The 18,969-nt window shown below is 39.4% G+C and overlaps 1 protein-coding gene across 1 annotated transcript in view; it reads left to right on the forward strand.

Annotated features, from left to right (window-relative positions):
• CMTM4 (CKLF like MARVEL transmembrane domain containing 4) overlaps positions 1-17,799 on the forward strand; it is a 55,771-nt gene extending 37,972 nt beyond the window's left edge. The window contains exons 3-4 of the mRNA XM_026652801.2: positions 15,119-15,217; positions 16,474-17,799. Of these exons, the coding sequence (XP_026508586.1) occupies positions 15,119-15,217; positions 16,474-16,647 (273 nt within the window). The 3' untranslated portion in view covers positions 16,648-17,799. The remainder of the gene's footprint in view (positions 1-15,118; positions 15,218-16,473) is intronic.
• The last annotated feature ends 1,170 nt before the right edge of the window (positions 17,800-18,969 follow it).

The raw sequence follows: 18,969 nt of genomic DNA on the forward strand, positions 1-18,969 counted from the left end.
GAATAAACATTTTAAGTTTGTTCTTTAAACTCTGCCTGTCTTTTACTGAAATTTAAGATCCTGAATAAATGCTATGTATACTGAGTAAAATATATATCTTACTTATGTCCAGTTTGAACACCCACGGCGTAGTGAGTCTTTAGAAATGTAATGAGATTATAGGATGTTAAATTAAATAAATCTGGAATTGTCTTCTAGCAATTTCTCCTCCTCTGAAAGAGAGCCTTTCTAGCAGTGCCAACATTTATTATTTATGGCTGAGGTGTGCAAAAATATTCTTATTGTATAACTTTGAGAAATGCTGTCCAAAAAAAGAATTAGGAATCCATTTTATTAGATCTGTAAATCAATACAAAAAGTTGTTGAAATGTATGGCAAATATGTTTGTAATAACCTGCTGCTGTTTTTTGACACTCCGAGTGAGGGTATATGCTAAATCTCTTGTAAACATGAACACAAGCATTGTGTTATTTTGGGGGGAAATTGCACTGTCGGCAAGGAGAAGTCAGCTCCGTTGACTTGGTTACATACCTAGAGACTATAAGAAACATAGACTAGCAGTCCTCATGTTCACAAATACAAGAAATGTGGGTGTGGGGAAAGAATTGCCAGAAACTCTCATTCATTTTGGATGTTTCTTCATTTTCTTGCTTGCTATGAGCCTAACTTTCAGACTTGGTTGTCTGAAATGAGCATGTAGATCAGCATGTAGATCCATTGAGCACCTACATCTGTATTAACTTTTGGACATATCTGTATGCAGTTCACCTGAGGAAATGAGTCTATGCTCCTTTGTTCTGGCCTCTGTTCTGCCTTACCACCAGCACTGTTGTAATCTAGTATAAATTGCTGTTGTAGTTGTACATTTAGGCGTGCAGTCCCAGTGGATCAGCCATCCCTAACCTTAGCAAAGCTGCCAGATTTTTGCTGCTCCGTGTGTGACATTTTGTGCAAATTACTTAACAGACAAATTTGCATATTTGCAAACAACTTTCATATATCCATAAACATCAACACACCCAGTCCTGAACCATGCTGGTGGTAGGAAATGAAGATGCACAAAAACTGGCAATTGGGGATGCATAAATGCATGGAGAAAGCATGTCTGGGGAGGAAGCTGAATGAGGTGTTTGGGGGAAGGGAAGTTGAGGAAACATGGGGCTTGTGCCTGGGCCCCTCATCTTCTGTCTCCATTCTGCTCTGCCTGCTCCTCCTGACTGCTCCTACCCTGTTTGGATTCAGCAAGGAGAGGGGAGATGGCTGGCTGCTTGTACCACAGTGGCCACTGGCAGTCAATAGTAACAATGGCAGGCCATTCTTGTAGCCCAACTGGATGCATGAGGTCTCCACTGTGAGGTGGGAATGTCGGGCAGTGCTGCCAAGTGCACGAGAACGTCACGTGATAAATAAGACTTGGCAGCTCTGCTTATGATGACCTCATTATTGCCTAGGATGTAGGCTAAATACTAGATTTCATGCATATTACAGTGAAGCAAGCCTGACAGTGACTGCTGGGTAGTACAGATAGTCTTCATGACTCAGCTAAAGACTGCTTCTTGAAGAAGCCCAAACATCTATTATTTTATTTTTTTAAAAATTTCTGATAGAAAGAAATCAGCATGGGTGGATCAGATCTGCCCTCCTGTACAGCCATGTAACTCCATTGACTTCAGTGGTTTTGTATAGATAAGCGTAAATAATGGTGGGATTTGGCCCTGCATGTTAGTGCTTTTACTGCTTGCAAGAGGATTTTAACTGTATCATGAATGCACGTGTGTAGAGAAGGTTGACTGAGGCTTCCCTTCCCCCTCTTCCCGTCCTCAAATAATGTAATAAATTTGAACTGTTTAACTACAAGGTCCTTTCAACCACTCTTGGTACTTATTGGTTTGAATAGCCCTGTTCAAGCGATGACAAATACAGTTGTACTCAGAATGAGAAATCCATCTCTAGCATAAGACTCTGATAGAGGTCTTTGAAAAGAAGGGATTTAAAATCTTTTAACTAAAAATAGAGCATTTTGTTGTTTGGGGTTTCACTTGATCTGGGAAAGTAACTTGGACTCATCTTATTTATTTATTTATTTATTTTGAAGTTTGTTTTATTGCTGTTCTAATAGTGAACAGAAGGTTTATTTTAAGGCTTTATTCCATCTGCCCAAATTTAAAGGTATAATCTCAATTATATAGTAGTTATGATATGTAGTACTGGATTTAGTAAGAATCCTTACTGAAGATATTTCCCCCAGATTTTCATACATACACAGTAATGTTTGACATGGGAGAGCTTGTAGTAATACCTGACTGTGTAGTGCATGGATCTACCTTGTATGAAATTGTGATTCAACGGATTTGACTAGGGTATTTTGACCAAATTTCTAGTTCTTGTCTTAATACTCTATGCTGAAGTCTATCTGCCCATAAGTACTATTTTAGTGCAGTATAAGGTATACAGTACTGTATTGAGTGGCCAGAGCTCAGCCTGAAGGTCACAAATGGAGTGGGTTGCAGATGCCCTTGCATCACTACATAGGTGTGGTCAACAGAGACATACAGTAATACTTCAGTAGCATTTCTACTTTCCGTTCAAGTATTTCAGTGTGTTTTATAAACACCAAGTAAACTTTGCACTACTACTCTTGTGAGATAAGTACTTTTTATTACCCACATTATGTAAATAAGGAAACTGAGACTGTGGCTTGGTCTGCACTACCAACTTATGTCAGGATAACTACATCACTCTTGGAGAGGTGGAATACCTTTGTAGAGGGGTGAAGCTCTCCCGTTGGCGTAGGTAGCATCTTCACTAAGCGCTACAGCACAGTGCTGCAAGTGTAGACAAGCCCTCAGAAGGATTCAATGACTTTTCCAAGGTTACACAGGAAATCTGTGGCAGAGCTGCAAATAGACCTGGAAATTGCTGACTCCCAGTAATCCAAGACCATCTTTGTTTCCCAGCTCTCCATGTTGAGGTAAGTGCCTACAGGATAGTTTGTTGGGACCTGTGGTCTGGAGAATTCTACGCTGCAATCTTAATAATTAGGATAGCTCAAGGCTGCTCTGGTATGCATGCAAATTGAGGTCTTCAAGCTCCTGGCAAGCTTGGGCAAAGTTAGGATGCCCCTGTAGTACAAGAAGAATTTTATCTGTGCTTTCTGGCTACAGTGATTTTTGTCTTGTGCAATTCAGCGATGCAATATCTTTGGTGTTTCTAATATAGGCTGTACACACACATTAACCTTATTTTGTTCATGTGGCACATTGTGTGCTTCACACTTTTTCTCAGAGAAAATATTGTGGTGCTTTTTCTATAGTCTGACAGTTATTTAGGAATTATGCGGCCTTTCATGTTTGACACAATCTATTAAAAGCATTTTCAATAATGACAACCATCATAATTTCTCAATAGTGTTCAGGAGACATGCGTTTTCCTATCTATTTACAGTTTCATTCGTTTCAGTACCTGTTCAGTTAATCATCAATTTCAGGATGGTATTTCCTTATCTAAAGACTAACTGCAAGCTTTTGAAGTTTAATGTAACATAATTACAGAGGCTGCTCTGGCAGTACAGAGGTTCAAACATGCCACATTCTTTTTAGCCTTTTGAGTAGTTTGTAGTGTTATGACTCTTTCCTAACCTTATCTGAGATGCACCCATCTGTATAACAAACTTCCTGTGCAAACAGTTTATCCTCAATAAGCCTAGAAATTAAAGAGGAAAATAATTAGGTCATCTAGTCCACTCCCATGGGCCCTCTGTAGTATGTTGTAAAAATTGGTATTTCTTTATAGATCAGTTGATCAATGCCCCAGCATCTTACCATGGGTCATAGATGGTAGCAAACTGGGCATCTGTGCCAGCAAAGATGCATCAGCTGCTGCTGGTTGTGTATAGCAAACTGAGATTATGCAGATTTTCAGTAAATAACCTTTTTTTCATTTAATATCAGGAAACATTGAGGCTATGTCTTTGTTTTAACCCCCATTCTATCTGTTCATTGAAATAGTACTTGAAATCCATAGCCTACAGCATAAGAGCACAGCATACAAATATTGTGTTTTCTTTGGGGAGCGAATTTCCTTCTGTGCCCTTACATCAGTCTTATCCCTAACTAGGCCAGCCTGTTAGTGACAGTAATCATTACTAGCAACACCAATGTTTGCCAAAATAAGAAAAAATGCTCCTTGGGTTCTGCCTGACTCCTCTGTCTATCGTAAAAATGCATCAATCTGCCAACATCTAGCACAGATACACAAATATTACAAAATCCATCGTTTTGTGGCTCTTACATTTTCAGCCATTTCAGCAACAGTGTTTTGTTTTCATCCTAATTAGAAATGCAACTGCCACCTAAATATTATTGAGATACAGTATCTGAAAGAAACGTGGGATTTCTGAAGCTAGGAAAGAAACTTCTCTGGAAAGAGAGCTAAAAATTGTGTATCTGTGACAGTGAGATAAAAGAATGGATCAGTCATTCCTCTGTGCTGCGTAGGATTATCAACATTACCATGAGATGTGAGGACTTGGGGGAAATGACAGTGGAAATTTCCATTTCCCTCTGTGATACACAGCTGAGATGTGCATGCTATTTTGCAAGGATACTTGAATGTAGCAGCAAGGAATGTGATGTACACTTCTACACATGTTCCAGATGATCCATAGGCATTGTAACTGCATAGAAATATTTCAAACAAATTACTCATAACAGAGTGGTTAGTATAACTACATTTGGCAAAATGTGTTCATTATCTGTTTATTATTTGAAGCATAAGCTGCTTGGACAGGGTGAAATACATAAGTGAGGTACAAGTGGAATTTGTTGTGGGTTTGCATACAAAGGGTCATGGTTTGGCAGAACTATGTTGAAGCACACAGTGGCATGGAACATAAACAAGGATTGTATGACTAGTTAAGACCAAGAGTGGAAAATGTAACAAAAGAACATAAAAATCTAGAAGTTTTGAAAGCCCTGCACCTGGGTTACCAGGTATATAGTCTCAGTATTAGAATCTTGTCCTATGTTGCTATAGAGGATGATTGTTACTGCCGAGATCTGCAGTAGTTTTACAATAATTTACAATAATTTCCCAAAGCCACAATGTGTCGGTGTCAGAACTAAGAGAAATCAAAACCTCCCCAGTAAAGATGGGCGTGGTGAACTTACAGGTCATCATTAATTGTTGTGGCAGGCAGTCCAGCATGCTGAAGCTCAACAATCTCTTGGATGAGGGAGTATGAGCGGAGTTGTTGCAGATACAGATCTTCAGTTATTCCATCAGTAAAATGGACTTTTTTGTGACTTGGTATTCGCATTTAATTTCTACTTACATAACCAATTGCTCCAACTAGAATGTTTGTTATACTGTCTGTTGATGATCTGACTTTGGTTATATCTATTCATGTTAGTCAGTGATTTGTTTATATCTAAAACAAACACAAGGCCAACAATTGTCAAGAATGTTAGAAGATCAGCATGTACTAGGTTTTTAAAATCAAATGTGTCTGGATTGCAATGTTGGCTCATGTCTCCTTCAGTTCTGTGTCAGATACTAGTTAACAAACACAGGTTCATTGAACATGAAGATTGAGCACTGGATATTCATGTTGCTTGAAAACATGCTTCAGAGTTTTTTAGAAAAGCTGCAGAGGGGAACAATGGGTACAAATGTCCAAGTAGGTGGCAGCAAAATAATTGATGTTGCTCTGAAGAAACTGTTTTATTATATCAGTCTTGGCTTTAAATATCTCCATTTCAAAGTTGTAGGTTAAAGAGCATCACAGAGGAGACTGTTAAAGAACACAAGACTTTTTCTACTTGTAGATATTGCATGGGAACCGGAAAAAGTTGTCTTTTATTTTTTACTTCTGCCAAGAAAGAGGTGGTCACAGTTCAGGGCAACTATACCTGTATTCTGCCTCCGTGGTCCAGCAGAGGTACCTGTTCTTAGGATTCCGGTTCCCCATTCATACCTCTCTTGGGCAGAGACATGGGTCTCTCTCCTTCCTGAGTGGGGTATTTCCAGACTGCACAGTTCTGTGCCTACATTGGGAATTCCCCAGAAAGTCAGAGCGCTTCAGCAGGCCTGCTTTGCCTTCTCTTCAAAGGTTATAAACCACATAATTGCCCATAGGTATAAGATACCACACAGCTTTTCCTAAGCAAGCTCACTTATTCTTAAGGTGAAAGCATTACGGAGAAAACATTAAAAACAATAAAAGAACCTACACACATGCTAGTAAACTTACCAGAGATCACCCCAGCTCCAAAAATTGTTCTCACAGGTGATAAATTCTTTAAACCCACCAAGGGTTTTTTCTGCAGTTACAAGTTCATAACCAGCTTGGCTCAGAACAAGCACATCCATCAATAGGTCAAGTTCTTCCAACCCTTTCCAGGGCGGATTGATACCTGCTTTTGATAGAAGGTCATGTCCATTTGCTCGATCAGGCCCTGAATCAGTTTAAACTCAGGCTGTTTATCCAAAAGTCCTTTTTTTGTTGGTTCGCTGGAGAATCCAGTTTGAATCAGGATATACAAGTATCGCCAGGAGGTGGTACCTCTTGTGAGGTGTTACAATCTGAGTGAATTTGACTAATCGCCGCTCACTGTTTTTAGTTCTTGGAGAGCTGTGGTCCTCCTCCCCTATGGAATTACATACAATCCCTGGCCCAAAATGATATATAAACTTAATTGAGTAAGGTTTAACTTAATTCAATAAAGTTTATCCAGGATACTGCAGGAAATTGCCATATCTGTCACAAAGATGTCCTTTAAAAAGATACATCATTTTCATGTTCTTAATTTATGAACCATTGGCAGGGTTTATTATATGCTGCAGGCTTGTGTTCTAGGTGCACCATCCCTATTTGATGTTTCACAATTTTCTAATCATCATGGGTGGTGCATTCTTCTGCTAAGGATGCCCTAGTAAAACTAGCTTAAATGCAAGGAGTACTACTAGCACTTGGCCTCTATTGCTAGTGATGTGTAGAACAGTAGACAGTAACGTCTGTTAATGTCCAGGACTAGAAACACTTGGCAGAAGAATTGGTAAGTAGTAAGGTGTAAGGGGTTGAGAGGGAACAGGAAACTGAACACCATGGAATTTAAAAAACAACAACACACATACACGAAGAGAAGTTAGAAAATAAAGAGGTGGAAACGTGAAAACAGCAAATAGAAATGGCACATTTGTCACTCTTGTACAAGAAACACTGCTTCCAGCAAAGCCTATGCAAACACCCAGAAATGGCGAGAGCCATATAAGGATGAAATCATCTGACCCTGACCACCTCTTCCAATGCCACAAAATCGTGTCTTGTCCCTTAAAATATTAGCCAAGATTTTCAGGCGCAACTAGTGATTTTTGGATACCTAATTTTTCTATGTGCCCAATTTGAGATGTCTTAAAGTGGCCTGATTTTCAGAAAGTGCTGAACTCCCAAAATCATTAGTCATTTCTGAAAATTTTGGCTGTTGACTGTCTTGCCATGGGTGGGAGCCTGTCCCCTTTGGACAGATTTCTAACATGAATCCTGAATTTTTAGTTGCAGTATCCCGTATTTGAATACATCCTTTGTTGCATGGGTAAAAATAAATTAATATGGAGGTGAGAGGGGTGGGAATTGGATTCTAACACATTTAATTTGGTTATTTCTTTATATGACATTTTTACTTTGCAAACCATGTTTCCATTAGTAACTACACTGCGTGTGATCATATGATGTTTAATAACATGACTACACAGTAAAATTATGGGGTGATCAGGGAGATTGGGTTCAGCAGACTGACTGGTATGTGTATAAACTTCAAATTGATAGCTACACACAGGAACAAGGAGAAAACAGCCCAAACCTTGTAGAGTAAAGTGATGGTTTGGGGAAAGAATTAGAGACGTTGGACAATGAAAATGAAGCTAAAAGGAAATGTTAGTTTCAGCTCTCTATTTTGCAGAAACTAACTTGGAGAGTGGTAGACCTCAAACTTCTATAACAGGTTTTTGACAGACTCATCCCACTGAAATGCAGGTTTCTTTTCCAGATTATATACATTTAGATGGAAGTTAAAATAGTTAGATGTAAGCTTTTTGGATTTCAAGAATTGAATGGCAAAGAGAAGGATTCTGTAAAAATGCCCTGATAAAATAAGTATCCTTGTAAATGAATTTAAAAAATACATGATTTGCCTTTACATAGCTTCTGATGGCTTGTGCAGTCTAACTGTTTTCATCCAGAATTTCTCCTGGAAAATTACATATGTTCAGGTTTGGAGATGAATGGGTGAGGGCACGTGGCTGCCACTGCCACCACTGGGCAAGAGAGCCAGCTCCTGGCAATGGACCCAATCTGTAATGCTTAAGGGAAAGGTTCTTTCCCTATCTGTTCCTTTGCAGCTCTTCAGAATTTACTTTCTGCCTATAAGCAGCATTCTTCAAATTCACAGACTCTATTCAGTCTCTCCACTACAGTTAGGCCTGTGGTTCCCTCTGCCTGTCCATGCTTGACTCTTAAAGGTGAAAGTCTATGGCAGGGGTCGGCAACCTTTCAGAAGTGGTGTGCCGAGTCTTCATTTATTCACTCTAATTTAAGGTTTCGTGTGCCAGTCATACATTTTAACCTTTTTAGAAGGTCTCTTTCTAGAAGTCTGAAATATATAACTAAACTATTGTTGTATGTAAAGTAAATAAGGTTTCAAAATATTTAAGAAGCTTCATTTAAAATTAAATTAAAATGCAGAGCCCTCCAGACCGGTGGCCAGGATCCAGGCAGTGTGAGTGCCACTGAAAATCAGCTCACATGCTGCCTCCGGCACGCATGCCATAGGTTGCCTACCCTGGTCTATGGGATGATTAAGTTGCACTTTAGAGCATCCTTGGATTGCCTCCTCTGTCAGCTGCCTGGATACTGCTTTGCTGTGCCCTGCTGTGCTGTTTGTCATTCAGCCCTGCCTCAGGAAGTGGACAAGAAGTCTGAAGACACAGAAATACAATTAAAGTAAAACCTAGTCTTAATTTCACAGTTGAAAAATTGGGTGGTAATGTAGGTCACACACAGTTAAATTCAGTGTGGCTGAAGATTGGATCACAACATTTTTTAATGAGACCTTTATCTGTGCAGCCACTATTGTAATCTGCTAGTACAGTTGCCTGGAAGAGTATAATTTATTCTAAGGCAATACCTCCGTAAACATCTGCAAAACTAACTCATTACTGTCTTTCACAACCTTCCCCAAACTCTCCTTTTCCACGATGCCTACAAAAAAAAAAAAAAAAAATGACAACAGGCTGCTGGTGTTCTGAGACCACTGCTTATCATGCTGACAAATACTGTTTTGTTTCTTTGTACTCCCCCTTTGGTCCGTATCCATCTGTTGTTCTTGTCTTATATTGTAAGCTGTTTGGCGCAGAGACTCTTTTTGTTCTGTGTTTGTACAGCACCTAGGGTCTTGATCTGTGACTTGGGCTCCTAGTTACTGTGGTACTACAAGTAATAACTCCAGATCACTCCCCCTTCTTGTCTCCTGCTCTGCCATCCAGCATTGCTGAGATTTTGGAGCCAGAGCAATGCCCATCCTTATCAGGAGCGGCGCCAGGGTTTTTGTCGCCCTAGCGGCAGCGCTCCTCTGAGCATTTGGCGGTGGGGGTCCTTCCGCTCCGCGTCTTCGGGGCACTTTGGCGGCGGGTCCCGGAGCGAGTGAAGGACCCGCCTCCGTATTTCCGCTGAAGACCCGGAGCGGAAGGACCGCCCACCGCCGAATTTTCGCCGAGGACAGCAAAATGCCGCCTCCCAAATCCTGCCACCCTAGGCGACCGCCTAGGGTCGCCTAGTGGAAGCGCTGGCCCTGCACCTAGTTACTAATATGTGCACCTTCTGTCAGTTGCGGGAACAAAAAGTGTGACACAGTGCTAAATGCGTAGCATAAAATGGGAATCCGGCTTTTGAAAATATAGCCCTGTGGACCTACTGTTGTCAGTCAAATATCTGCCCCATGGATAAGACATTGAAAGTGACACTATCTGACAAATTTTAGATACTTCTTTCATTTTGATTAGAACAGTTAATATGACCATTGGATAACAAATCACTAGCAAGCAACAGCAAATCAATCTGACATTAAATTATTCCTGAGAGAGTAAAGGATCAGTAGCAGTCTAGAGTGGATTTGACTCAGATCCTAGACTTTATTCTGTTATGGACAGCAGCTTTGAACACCGTTTTATGGCGCAACATGCTGTCTCATGAGGTTGCTGTAATTTCAGCTGAAATTCTTCTATCTGTGTGATGTGGTTTTACTTTGTCTATAAATACAATAGTAAAAACTTCAGCTACATCATGGCCAGATTTGAAACTACATCTTTTTTCAATTAGCTTATTCTTTTTTATTGTTATGGTTACTCATTTTGTCATCTTAATGTATAATTTTTTTTTTTTTTTTTTTTTTACAAAACATCTTTTGCTTCTAGAATCCTCACCATAGCTTTCTCTCTTCCTTTGGGCTTTAGCTTCTTCAAACCAGATTTTAGCATTTAAAGTTTGAGGCTGTCATGTTTTTCATTTGAAATGAGAAGCACTGCTTTTTTCAGAGGGAGAAACTTGACAACTTTCTTGAAAAATTCAATAGAATATGATAACAAATACTTGCCTTAGTTTAGACAGTCTCTCCAACTACCACCCTGCCTCGAAGCCTCCTTCCTAAGAAAAATCATGGAGAAATGTCGGGACAGTCTAACTTCAGCAGTATTTCACATTCTGTCTTAGTCCTCTCACAGTCAGATTTCAGACTAGCCTATGACATGGCAATTGGTCTTGAGGCATTGATTGGTCTTTCTGTTTATGGACAGGGCAGAACTCCTTGCCTGTACTACTCGGTATCCTTTTACTTGGATGTTCAGGTACAGAGTTGAAGGTCACAAGATCATTAGATCATCTAGTCTCACCTCCTGTATACCACAGGCCATTAAATTTCACCCAGTTACCCCTGTGTTGAGCCTAATAACTTGTTTGGCTAAAGCATACCTTCCAGAAAGACATCCAGTTTTGATTTAAAGACACTAAGAGATGGAGATTTCACCATTTCCCTTGGCAGTGTGATCCAGTGATTAATCACCCTCACTGTTTAAAAATGTGGGCCTTAATTCTACTTTGAATGTGTCTGGTTTCAGCTTTCAGCCCTGGGTTCTGGTTATGCCTTTGTACACTAGTCAGTGATTCCCAAACTCTTTATTAAGGCGACCCACCAAATGCCTTTTGTTTTTGTTTTTTTGTGACCCACCAAGATCCAACTTCATGGGGAATTGCAGGAGGGGCACAAAATCATAAACCAGTGTCGTCATCCTTCTGTGATGACCGACCACTATGCCCATACTGACGCCAACCACCTCTGCCCCGGCACTACAATCTTAGTGGCCCGGAGTGGAGGAGAGCCTGGGAAAAGAGCAAACTCATCCTGCAGGGCTGGGCCCAGCTCTGTGCTCTGGGTATTTTGGCCTATCCCTGCTCTATACATCATGATGGAGAGGTGGCTGCACCAAATTTGAGTTAGTGGTGCTGAGGCCTCATATGCTAGGTCTCAGCACCTGGAGCAGAGAGCCAGGCTCTTCACTCCAGCAGAGAAAGGTATGATGGGTTCTTCAATCTAGCAGAGAAAGGTAGAACAACGATCCAATGGCTGAAAGTTGAAGCTAGACAAATTCAGACTGGAAATAAGGTGTACATTTTGAATGCTGAGAATAATTTATCATTGGAACAATTAACCAAGGATCATAGTAGATATTCCATCACTGGCAATTTTCATATCAAGACTGGATGTTTTTCTAACAAATATGATCTAGGACAGGGGTCGGCAACCTTTCAGAAGTGGTGTGCCGAGTCTTCATTTATTCACTCTAATTTAAGATTTCACATGCCAGTAATATATGTTAACAATTTTAGAAGGTCTCTTTCGATAAGTCTATAATATATAACTAAACTATTGTTGTATGTAAAGTAAATAAGGTTTTTAAAATGTTTAAGAAGCTTCATTTAAAATTAAATTAAAATGCAGAGCCCCCTGGACCGGTGGCCAAGACCCGGTCAGTGTGAGTGCCACTGAAAATCAGCTCGCGTGCCATCTTCGGCACACGTGCCATAGGTTGCCTACCCCTGATCTAGGAATTATTTTGAAGTAGTTCTATGGCCTGCATTTTACAGGTGGTCAGACTTAGATGATCACAATGGTCCCTTCTGGCCTTAGAATCTCTGAACCAGGTCACAACACCTGGAAAGGACAGGAGCCACCATTGCAGGGTGGACTTGCTCTCAAACTCCAAACCACCCCCACTGCACCCAACTAGCTGGGCCTCTGCACTGGGCCCACAACCTATCTACAGCCATCCCAATCACAACCCACTGTTTGGGAAATACTGTACTAAATTAAAGAGACTTTTAGTACCTTCTCTCTGTGAAGTTACTTATCTGCTGTAATCAAGTCACCTCTCAATTTTTTTTTTTTTAAGCTAAACTCTGCATTTGGTAATATTAAAATGAATTTTGTTTGACTGGGCCCAGCTCACCGAGCGATCCAGATTGTTCTGAACGATTGCCCTACCTATATCATTATTTACCACTCCCATTGATCTTTGTGTCATCTGCAAACTTTATCAGCAGTGATTTTATATTTACCTCCAAATCATTGATGAAAATGTTGAATAGCATCAAGCCTAGGCATTACTGACCTCTTTACAAGACTTAGCTGAAGTGGACAGTGCAACACTATGATGACTTGTCATTCCCCTCAAACAGGACCTAAAGACTAGTACTGAGCAGCTCTCATACAGTCACAGGGATCAGTACTGTATATTTCTCCTCCACTTGGAGAGGTGGTGAAATGCTGCTTGCTCCCAGAAAGCAGTAAATGGACATCTTTGTTTTTTGGATGGTAAGGCCTTCAAGATAGGAACTGTGCGTTCATATATACTTGTTCAAAATCTACGCCTAGGCTCCTGATCTTGGTTGTAATACTCCTTGGCAAATATAACCACCATCACTTCAGACTTGCCTGGGTATAATTTGAGGTAGCTGCTCTTTAGACAGGTGTTGGTCACGGGCAAACATTTTGATATCTTTGGTCACTGACCTTTCACTCCATTTTTCAAGGTAGCCTGGCAGTCTTACTGCATTCATTACTGATTCTGGATACAGGTTGCAACAGTAGTGAACAATGGATTTTTCTCCAACGTGTCAGGAAACTGTCTCTTCCTTTTAGATGAGGATCCGGCCACAGTGATCCTGGTATTCACCTCATTGTAATTTACTGTACCTGGGCTGAAATCAAAGACAACACAACCCCAATTTGTACAGAATGTAGTAGCCCTTCTTCTCAGAAATTTTTTCAGCTGAGCACATAAATCATGCCAGTGATTTGCACCCTCTATAATCTGTCCTTCCAGTGCTTTTTTCAAATCCCTGGCCTTTAAGGCGGAAAATAGTTTGGGGCCTTGCCATGTCTTTTCACAACCCAAAGTGACAGCTGCTCTCATAGTGAAGCTAGCTGTGGCCAGGTCAAAGTTTAAGATTCCTGGAGCTTAGTCAAGGACCCTTGTCCATGGAATGCCCCACTTAAAGAAATATGTCTGAGTCCAAGCATAACCATTTTTACAGCACTTAACAAGACTTGCTTTTTGCAAAAATGTTGCTGCAGTAAATGATGGAGAGTGGGAATTGGCAGTAAGCAAAGTGCTGAATGTAGGAAAGACTAACAGCAGAGGCCACTATGGACAACTGTGTGCATTTTAATTACAGATAATACAGTGATGGGCACATTTGAAATACCTCCAAAACATTTTGTATTGTAGTTATCAGTTGCCGCGTTTGAATTTGAAACTATGGTTTGCACTGCAGCCTTGGTTGTACAAAGCTGTTCCTTCTGTCCCTTCAGTTAGTGTTATTCCCTTCTCCCAATTACTTCATGTTCCTTAAGTTTACCTACCCTGCCCTGTCCTCAGCTGCTGCATTCTATGCTCTTCCTTGCCCCTATCTCCCTCACCTTCATAATTGCACTCTGCTTGTCTTGAAGAACTGGTGGTAACGTAGCTGTCTGAGCAGCTAGATTCCAAGGCAACACTAATGGCTTCTTTCCCTTAAAATGATGCAGGAGGGTGCCCTAAATAACACGCTAGGGATTCTTTATAAACTAAATGATTCTACCACTCTGTTCTTTTGGTACTTTATCTCTTGCTTTTGTGATTTTTAACTGTTGGCAGTTGAGTGGAGCATTGAAGAAAATAGCCCTCTTGTCAATAGCTGCTAGTTTAGAATTTGTAGTTGTGTCGACAGCAGTATGTTAGTGACCTGATTTGGAATGCTGGAAGCTTAGCAGCATGATTACTTCATTGCTAAGCAACACAAAGTCTAGTTAGTTGAATTGCATATGTTGCTGCTGCAAGTGTGTCTACGTTTTAAAAAAAAAAAATCAGATTTCTTTCTAATCCTGGTAACCTTTTGGAGAGAGTATGTGGGTTTTTTCATGGACATATATAAATAGTGTGCGAATATTACATACTTGCCTATCCAATACATATATTAATAAAAGTGTGTGTGTGAGAGAGAGAGAGAGAGAGAGAGAGAGAGAGAATAATAAACATTCTGTATTATTCATATAATGCCATAAAGTGTGGAGTACTTTTACAAACAAGACACTGTCTGGCTCCAGTGGCTTGAAAGAGCAGTAGTTTGAGTCACACATGAGAGCTGCATTAAGGTTAAGCAGTTGGAATGCTGCAGATTTCTTTAATGTCAGCTGTAGTAAAATAGTTGTATTCACAGTTTGTACTAGCAGTGCTTTTTTGCTTCTAAATACTAACTCTGAATAGAAACTGGTGTAACATATTCCGAATCTTCAGCGATTTGCAAGTTTTGCTCACATAGCATGTATATATATTTGTGTGTACGTGTATGTTTTGAGTGTAATGTACTTCCTGGATACGTTTCATTGCCTTTTTTGCAAAAGGATAAACTACATAAAAGTTGGGAGAGTGTTAATGCAGATTCTGTTCTGATCTTCCTCTGTGTTTCATCCATTCAGTATAAAATAAAAAAGGATGATTGTGTGTAATTCTAATAACTTTGTTTTTATAGGATCTTGTCAACACTGGACTCAGCACTTTCTTCTTTTTCATTGCATCTGTAGTACTTGCTGCTTTGAACCATAAAACTGGAGCAGAAATTGCTGCTGTGGTAAGAAAACAATTCAAATTTCTTTACTCTTGACAATTATTTTTCATCAGAAGTAAAGGGTGACTTTTTCCTGCACCCCATTGGATATTTCCCTCACCCTTGCTCACACATCTCTATATACTTTTAATGGTTATCATCTACACATTTTTGGCTAGTGGCGATGTTTTGATTTCAAGGAAATCAGCTCTCCCTCTATGACATGAGGTGATATTGGATGAGCCCTTCCCGCAAAAGTTTTAATGGTGAGAGCCAAAGAAACTAAGTTTTAGGCTTAGTTGATCAGATATTCTGTAACTTTGAATGGTCATTTGCAAATACTTTATTATTTACTACTTTTAATAAAAGGTTACAGCTATGCATGAAATCAGACTCATTTTAAAGTTGCTACAGTCTTGCAAAATTCTACTTGCATGCTCTTTAGTAAGTTTTTCTTTTATGGGTTCGTAAAAGAGTATTCATTTTTTATTACCACAACCATCATAAGGGCAAGTGAATCGATTTGTGCCTGAACTGGCAAATTTTAATGAGTTTTGCAAGGCTGGGTATAATAATGGTTAAAGTCACATAACTACTCCACAGAATTTTGCAGGGATGAAGTTGAGGAGAAGTAAAAATTAACTCCTTATTTCCTGTGCTTTGAGGGGCCTGATCTTGGGACAATGATCTCTTCCCTCCTTGCCATTCAGTGCCATATGGTAGAGTAGCAGTATTTAACTTGCATTGCTTCACAGCATAATAGATAAGTAAGAGTGGAATTCTCATTGTGGCACTAGGTCATTTATGTTTGCATCACTGGCTTGAGGCCAGATTAGCTCCATAGTGATCAAAATCACTACCATTTGCTGAGTGTTTGTATAAGCAATAAGCTGGTAGCTTCTTTCTCACTCAGTTTCACAAAACCCACAATCTGTGTTTGGCATCCTTGTTAAATCCAGCAGAAAAGCCGAGGATTTAATGGGGAAAGAACTATCCTGTCTCTCTTTAGAAGTCCCTTTGACATGAACATCATCTTGTATTGCCAATGTCAAGGGTGTTCTGTGTCTAGAGACCTTCAATCTTTAAGATCATTAATCTAGTACCTTTCACAAATGCTAAAATTCATTTAAAATAAAAGGCATTGGAGCTGATTTTTATAGGCCACAACAATGTGTCAGTGCTAAGTACAACATCAAGCTCTAACGGTTTTGTTGTGAATCTGTTACCATTTTTGATTTGGAAGATTGCCTTTGACAAAGTTTTGCTGCTGTTTCTTTTAGATATTTGGTTTCTTGGCGATGATAGTGTATGCTGTGAATATGTATTTAGCTGTTAAAAAATGGCGAATGAACAGCAGACAGCAGAACAGCCGGCAGACAAGTGATTACATTCGTGCTCGGACAGAATCAAGAGAAGTAGATCACCACCCTGAGATTCAGCGTCTGGATGCGTGAAAACTACAGCTGAGTGGGACTGGAAAGAGAGGATAGAAAACAGCAACTTTGTATTTTGTTTCATCAAGTGAAGTTTATATAGTTTGAAGTTTTCATTTTTTAGGAAGAGTCTTGGCAGAGATAAGCTGACCATTTATATGTACAGAGAGAGATGTTGATCTACATTTATTCAGAAGCTATTGGCTTGGAGGCTATAATTATTGGCCATTCAAAAGTACGATCTATATACAATGATTACATATATATCTGATGTATGTTAATATTTTAGATTAAACACCTGTATAGTACTTCTTTCCAGGTACCAGCTCTAGAGAAACTTGCGCACTCTGCCACTATTTCATCACCCAGTAGGAATGTTATGATCAACACTATATCGTTCTGTTAAAAGAAAGAAATATTCCAAAACTTAAGTACATTTTATTGCATATGAAAAGAAAGTGAGGGACAAATAGCAATAACATAAGCCAGTTTGAGCGTACACCAACACTTTATACACTTCCTCATGCAGCTTTGCCAATGCAATTCACTTCTCACCTGCAAGACCTCCCACAGTTCCATCCTTGGTGCATCTTGTAGCTGACACAGGCAATCACGTCAGATATTTGGGCTGGTGGATTGGTGATATGGACAGATACACTATGGACTATCCTAAAACCACCAAACTCATTTAATGTATGACCTCAACCAGATTTTGAATTGGGGCTCCTACATGTGAAAGACTATCACTTTTTCACCTGCTGCACAGTCAACACAACCCATCCAACACTAGTATGTAGGTATCTGCTCGTGTTTGAATGTGTATTACATGATTTTAATTCATGAAATACTTTTGGGGGGTTGTCAAGTAATAGACTCTACATCCCAATCAAGGTTCATTTTTTATTTCGAGGTTCAGTCATCTGGGAATTTTAAGGAAATCAGGAGCCACCAAAAATGCATGATGTATATATTGTAGGATATTCCAAGACACTGACGTGTTTTGTGTAGGATAAATACATTTTATGGCATATTCTGGTTTTAGATTGGTGGTTCTGTTAAATTAAAATTGGTTGGTAGTAGGTAAAATAATTTGGTTTAATGCCTAAATTGGGCATAGCTATAAAACATTTTTATAATGTTCCTTTGAAGCTCATTTTAGGTAACGAGGACAGATGGGTGATTGAACCGGTTGTTTTTCTCTGTTTGCGTCTCATGTTTACAGACCATTTTCCTAGCTCAACTTTTCTCACTTCCTTTGAACTTTCAGTGAAGAGACGACTCTATTCTCTGGTTATTGAATTCTGCACAAATATGTCTAGAACCTTCGTCAGAATTTTATTAGGGAGACTTCACCAATATCTTGTATGCTCTGTGATTAAGGTGTGTGTCCCATGTAATAATGGGTTGGCATATGGATAAGTGTTTACAACAGCTTTCTCATTTATTGTAGATGGGAACACAACACCGCGCCACCCCCAGTGGAGTCAAATATAAACCTGATGTACATGAGTAAGATCTTCATGGAAGTCAGTGAAGTTGTATACACTCACACCAGATCTGAGTTTGTTCCACAGACTTTTAGCATTGTATTCGTGTGTAACTATTCCCAGTATGGGTTGATGTTTACACCAATACATAGTTGGAATCATACGTATAAGACACTGTCAAGTCAATTTTAAGTGCAAAATGTAGATTTTTTTTTTCCAAACAGAGTTTTACCAGTCCTAAAGTTAATAGAAATGTTTACATGAAACTTTTTTTTTTTTTGTAATTCCAAAAGAAACAGGGAACGCTCTAGATTTGAACATTCTGCACTGTTCACTTCTCGGGCAATGCAAGCCTTGTGCTGATGCATGAAAACCAGAAAGTGAAATTGTTTCTCTCTTGTCATTCTCCAACTTGTTTGCTATTTACAATCATTCCACATAAACTAGATCTTTTTAAAATTCTGTTTTAATAATTAAATTAAACTAATTGTTTATTTTTAACCTGATAGAGGTCTTTTTATCATATTATCATATTTAATGTTATATTTTACATTTCACTGAAAGTTGTAACGGAAGGGAGTGCTGAGTTTAGAGTCTAATAGTTGAAGTTCTAATGATCCTCTAGAGTGGTTAAGAACATAGCCATTTTATTAATTAATTCCAGTGAAAGCTAGCTTTAATGGGGTGTCACATGAAAACTGACCTATAACTCAGTATGGTTAGCAGTGCTGAATGGAGGTGTGCACTGTGCCCATTGGATAAGCTGTTTTTTCAGCATGCTGTGCCAAGTATTGGAGGGATGATATAATTGGGGTAGTTCATAGATGCTGCGGTTTTAAAAAAAAAAAAAAAAAAA

Source organism: Terrapene carolina, unplaced genomic scaffold (genome assembly GCF_002925995.2).
Source record: "Terrapene carolina triunguis isolate 2854851 unplaced genomic scaffold, T_m_triunguis-2.0 Scaffold130, whole genome shotgun sequence".
Lineage (NCBI taxonomy): Eukaryota > Metazoa > Chordata > Testudines > Emydidae > Terrapene > Terrapene triunguis.